Source organism: Streptopelia decaocto (genome assembly GCF_964273445.1).
Source record: "Streptopelia decaocto genome assembly, chromosome: 9".
Classification (NCBI taxonomy): Eukaryota; Metazoa; Chordata; class Aves; order Columbiformes; family Columbidae; genus Streptopelia; species Streptopelia decaocto.
Window position 1 is genome coordinate 19330094 of NC_138664.1, and position 6005 is coordinate 19336098.

Sequence of the window (6005 nt, forward strand, 5' to 3'; positions counted from 1 at the left end):
CAAATCCCAGCTGAGCTTTTAGCTTCTCTATATACAAAGCCAGCACCCCTGAAGACTAAAATCTCCCTGTAATACCACTGGTGTCACAGCCCCAATGAAAACAGAACAACCAGCTCATGTCCCTATAGGAGAAATCCAAATCAAACATAATCAATTCAGACTTTTAAGGATTAAAAAAAAAGGTGTGTTTGGTTTTGGGGTTTGTTGTTGGTTTTGTTTGTTTTTCCTTCAAAAATATCTTCCCAGGGGAATAAAACCAGCAAGAAACTCAAGAAACTTTCACTTAAGTATTTATTGGGTTAGAAATACTGTGCAGTTTATATCCCAGCATACAGGTGCACTTTACAGAAGTACAACCAAGCAGGAATCGCTGCTCTGTTTGCCATGAGAATGCACCTTGGTGCTGCCTAAGGCAGAGTGTGACATAAGGCAGTGCATCTCCTGCACTTCTCAAACCTTCGCTCCTTCTGTTAGTCTGAGTACAGACTTGCTAAAAAGAAATACTAGTAAAAAAGAGAAAGCGGCAAATACAGTCTGAAAGCCAGAAGTGTTCTGCTGTCCCTCTTGCTGCTTCTTGTCCCTTATTCTCCTTTGTTATCTTCCAGGAGGCTTCTTGTTAGGAGTTCATTAGAAATATCTCCATTTGTGAACAGCACTACTTATGGCCATAGAGATTTATTTTTTTCTCTAGCAGGCTGTCACTAAGGGTTGGTAGAAATGCTCAGCATTCATTTCATTAATTTATATTCAGGGAGTTTAGCTGGGGCTGGGTGTTGTAGGAGGAGTCTGGGCTCCGCATCGCCCCCAGAGCCCTCCAGCATCCCCCCCCACTGCTCCCAGCCCCAACCATCCTCCTCCCCACCGCAGGGCTGCAATCCCCAGGCTGAGATTTTCTGCAGGCAAAGGCAATGGAGCTGGTTGGGGGGGGGGGGGGGGGCTAACAAAGCTGGGTTTATCCCTCCCTGCTTGCATTTACATGAGACAAACAAGCCTCCAGCGCAGCAACACAGGCTGAGCATCTGACTCCAAGCGCTGGCTTTCTTCTGCAAAACGATGCTTCCTCCTGCAGCTTACGGAAAGCTTTTCATGGGGAAACGCTTCTTAATCTGGAAGCTCTCACATTTCTTGTATTTCATGGTCAGTCCGTACTGAGGAGTGATGTCCACCTCCTCGCCGGGGCGGAGGCTGAACTCCAGATGCTGTAACAAGATGGTCAAGAAGAGGAACACCTCCCACCGGCCGATGGACTCCCCAATGCAGCGCCTCTTCCCCAAGCCAAAAGTCAACACTTTGTCACTCTCCATCCTGTTTATTTCGGTCCCTGCGGCATTGAGGAACCGCTCGGGGTTGAAGGCTGAAGGGTCCTTCCAAAGCTTCCTGGAGCAGAAAGGAGACAGAGCTGAGGGAGCTGTTTTCACCCATGGCAATGGGGACAGCAGTCAAAAAACTCCTCGCAGAGAGAAGCATTGCGTTGCTTTCTCTTTTCACCATCCAAAAACTTTGGCAACCTCTATCCCTGATCTAAAATGCCAACCACATGACAGACCTCATCAGTTCTGTCTATTGAATTCTCTATTTCAAACTCCAATTGTGTTTGCCTGTGCAGATACTGGGGATGGATTTAATTCAACATGGGATAACAAGAGGTACTGCAGTGTCAGCCGAAAGGAGAAAAAGCAGATTGGTGCACAGAGATCAGCCAGCACCTCTTAAAAAGGAAGGATGGAGATGTAAGGGTTTTCCCACCTTGAATCCTCCCAGCAAAACTTCCCAGCCTGGCTGCTGAAAGGTGCCATGCGGCATTTTCCGGTGCCTTAGCTGAGAAGGTCTGCTCCGATTTGAGGAATCCCCTCTGTTTTGAGAAAGACTGTTCCTCCATGCTTACCAGCATATGCAGGAGCAGAAGGAACATCGTAATATTTCTGCTCTGCTGGACTATTGGGATACAAAGGTCTCAGCATCAAACCTACATGATTTTTGGTCCCATCTGCCTTTTCCTGCCTTCATGAGCTATTCAGCATTTGGCATGTTGCTCTAAAGGATCAAAGTGATGTTCATGCTAAGCAAAGCCATGGCAGCCTGGATAAGCACAGGGGATTTGGTGTACTCACTCATCGTGATTCACTTGCCACTGGTTGATAAACACACAGGTACCCTTGGGGATGTAATAACCATTCAGCACCGTCGCTTTTGTCGTACTGAAAGAGATATGGGTGGAGGGGAAGAGAAGTTAAGAGGAGACCTGCAGCTTCATGGCAAAGCAAAGCTTGGCAAGTCCTAGGGGTCTTTCATTTCAGCCCTGTTTGTACTCTTAGGGCTGGCTAGGAGATAGCCCAGTTTGTATTTGGGAGACTAAACAGCACTGCTGGTGAGCATGAAAGCCACGGGGAGCTTTTAACACCAGTGATTCAGGCTGTGCACCAGAATATTTCTGCATAACAGGGATCGATTCCCAGGCAATTATCTGCCTAAATGGCACTTCCCAGTGAATGACTCAAAAAAAAAAAGCCCCTAAATAAGGTGTCGGCATCCCCAGTCCATACCTGTGTGGGATGGTGAAGGGCAGGAAGGAGGAGTGCCTGAACATCTCCAGGATAAAGGCTTCCGTGTAGGGCAGCGAGCCCCGGTCCGACAGCCGCGGTCTCCTCTCCTGGCCGATGTGCTGGTCTGTGGGACGGAGAGAGGGGAGAGTTGGTTGGGGTCAGCCCTCGCCAGAGAGGTTTTGGTCCTGGTGGCAGCAGGTCCATGGACTCACCTAGTTCATCCTGGATCTTCTTCTGGATGTCAGGGTACAAGGCAACATACATGAGGCTCCAAGATAAGGCGGTTGTCACTGTGTCGAAGCCTGAATGGCCATGAAAAAGACATTTAGTTACCAGAAGGTGACAGGCAAGCAAATATTTACAGACCCCATCACTCTAGATGTTTGCCATGGAGCAGTTCCCTGACAGCTCTCACTGAAAAGCCATCTGCTCTGGTCACTGCTCAGGAGAGCGCCCATGAGCACAGCAGCAGCTCCAAACCCTTAAACATGGCCAAGGTCTCACCTCCACAGCCCCGGCTCCCCCACCCAGCCTCCCAACAGAGAATTTACCCTCAGAAATGTTCCCACCTGCCCCAAAGAGGTCACTGACAATGCCGAAGATCTTCTCATTGGAGATCGGGATGCAGGCGTCCTCCCCTCCGCTCTTCTCCTGGCAGCGCTCGATCAGTGAGTCCGTGATGTCCCGAATGTGCCCCTGGGGACAGAGCCAGTGGGTCAGGGACAGCATGGACATCCAAGGCTGGGGAAACATCTCCTCCCCCAGCCATTGGTGGCTCCTGTGGGTGATTAACTGCAGGTTTGAAAGCTCCAAGGAGCTTTCCTGGGCAGATGGGAGGGGGAAAGGGAATATGCTCTTCCCCCATTGCCAGGCAGGCAGCCAGTTGTAAGCATCTCTGCCCACATCCAAGACCACCCAAGCTCTTACCTTATCAAAGCCGATGTAATGCTCTTGGACAATTTTTTCCACAAAGATGCCAAAGCGCCTGTTGACGTCCTTAAAGAGCTTCATGGCACGGTTGGGAAGATACCGGAGCACAGGGATGAAGTCAGCAGGGTTGCCAGAACCAGCCACCTCCCCAAATTCGTTACCGAACGTCACCACCTTGAGCAGCTCTTGGTCATTGTGGTCATAGCGCCTGCCAAAGCACATGGCACAGATGACGTTGGCCACAGAGACCACTAGGTACTGAGAAGGGTCAAATCTCTTCTCCTCCTCCATCAGCTGCAGGAACTTGGTGACCAGGTACTCAGCTTCCTTGGAGACGTGCTCCTCCAGGAGGCAGGTGGAAGAGGAGGTGGGGCTGGGGGTGCTGGAGAAGGTCTTCAGGGCATTCTGGGCCAGCTTTCTGAGTGCTTTCCACACCTCCCCTGAGTCGGGGCTGAAGGTCAGGCCCTGGCCATTTGAGACGTATTGGAAGCTGTAGAGGTCAGGGCGCCCCATGAAGTCTTCTCCTTGCTTCACCAGCGCTTGCCTGATGGTGTCCAGCCCGCTCAGCACCAGGACGGGCCGAGTGCCAATCCTCACCTCCATCACATTCCCGTAGTTCTTGCTCAGCCTGGTCAGGACCAGGTGTGGGTCCTTCCTCAGCTCCAGCACATTGCCCAGGATGGGGATGCCTCTGGGTCCAGGGGGGCTCTTCAGCCCTTGGGGCACATGCTGCCGGAGGGACTGGATGAGCAGGAAGACCAGGCAGAAGACGGCAGCCATGAGGACAACCTCAGTGGCCGAGATAACGCCTTGGCTTCCCACCAGCGACATCACAGCCTTCATCGTTGCTGGTATATGGAAAACCTTAGTAATAAACCAAAGAGACATTATGAAGGAGGGAAGGTCCATGCAGCATCTCTAGTGTGAGAAACTCTTAGTAGTGATCACAGGCAGGAAAGCTGGGCTTAAGTTCTGATGCAGAGCTGCACTTTTTTCTGCACTTTAGGAAACTGCTTTAAAGCCATTTCTCTTTGTTAGCCAGGAGTGAAAGAACCACATCCCATGGCTTTTTCTCTCTGTACCAGGTGTAGGAAACATGGTCTTTTAACTACAGGATCTCTCTTTGATGCTGCAAAGTCTTTTCCAGAGTGCTTGACTATAGCAGAACTGAATCCTCCTTATTTGAGTCATTTGGTGGCTCACGCTGGGTCACTGCTCAGCAGCAAAGTAAATATGGCATTGCCACATATCCTCCCAAAGATCGATGGCCGTGAAAGCTAACTGTGGCTACAGAATGGGGCTGGCAGCCTGTGGGCACCCAGCTCTGTCAGAAATCCCTCAGAAAACTCCAAGGCAAGGGGTTGGAAGAGGCTGGGTATGAAATTCCACCTCCCCTCACATTTGGCAGCATGCTACACCCCACTAGGGCCCAGGGCTGAGAAGCCTGGGGGGTTGCTGGGACCCCTGCACCTCAGTAAGTGCCACCTGGCTGGGACCCCCTCCTGGCCACCCAAGGGTGAGAGGAGCTGTGGGGGAAAAATTATCCCCAGAAATCATCTTCTGGCAGCTCCAGGAAGGCTTCTATGGGAGATTTGGGGTGCAGAGAGGGGAGACACCCCGCAGTAGGGAACCCCCCAGCTTTCCATCCCTCGAGGGTACCTGGGGGGGATGTGGGACCCTGTCCCCACATCTCTCCATCCTCCGGGCAGGGAGCCGTGTCTCGCAGGTGAAGAGGAAGGTGGTTACTCACCTGGGGAGCAGTGCGGCTGGGGGCCCGATCCTCCCGACAGGTACCCGCTGGCCCTTCGCTCCTGCTTTATATGCATCGTCGCTCACCCTGATTGGCCCGGCAACCTCCCGTCACGTGACCAAAGTCTAATCAAAGCTGACGTGTGTCCAAACTCTCACAAAACTCATCCGGACCCCCCCCTGCACACCCCCCACCCCCCTCCCCGCGGTGACAGGAGAGGGACCGTTCAGCCTCCCCACGCGTGGGGTGTAGGTCCCGGGTGGGGAGGCTATGGGGAGGGGGGTCCCGACGGGTCGGGCAGGGGGTGCCGGTGCCGCCTGTGGGTTCCAGACCGGGGGGGACATCGCGTGCGAAGCGGGCGGGATGTTTGGGCAACCCGCGCCGCCCCGGTCACTCCAGTCACGCTACCGGTAGGATCTTAAAGGCGCCGGTCCCGCGCCCCGGTTCGTCCCCCGGCCCCCCCCCGGCTCCGCCGCTCCCCCCTCACACACCCCCAGCCCTCGCTGCGGGCACCGGGCCGCATCCAGCCCCGCGCTCCCCGCCGGTGGCCGCAGCCCCGCGATGTCGCCGATGTCCGGAGCCGCGAGGCGAGCGGGAGCGTGGGAAAATCGCCCCGGTGTGCGCGGTGCCGGGCGGGAGGGGGGATTCACCATCCCCGGGTCTCCGCGAACACGCAGGGGTGAGTGTGGACCACCCTCAGCACCGCGATCACACCCGTCGCGTCCCGCCGGCCGGCGGGGGGATTTGACCGCCCCAGCACCGGTGCTTCCTGGTAAAGCAGA

At 54.0% G+C, this 6005-nt stretch overlaps 1 protein-coding gene across 1 annotated transcript; it reads right to left on the minus strand.

The window, feature by feature from the left end:
* Positions 1-1029: 1029 nt before the first annotated feature.
* LOC309443603 (cytochrome P450 1A4-like) lies at positions 1030-5325 on the minus strand. The gene is made up of 7 exons (XM_082060703.1): positions 5224-5325; positions 3471-4337; positions 3113-3239; positions 2756-2845; positions 2544-2667; positions 2112-2198; positions 1030-1377 (listed from the first exon to the last, which is right to left on the minus strand). Exons 2-7 carry the CDS (start codon positions 4314-4316, stop codon positions 1071-1073), a joined length of 1581 nt encoding a protein of 526 aa, XP_081916829.1. The 5' UTR covers positions 4317-4337; positions 5224-5325; the 3' UTR covers positions 1030-1070.
* Between the last annotated feature and the right edge of the window lie 680 nt (positions 5326-6005).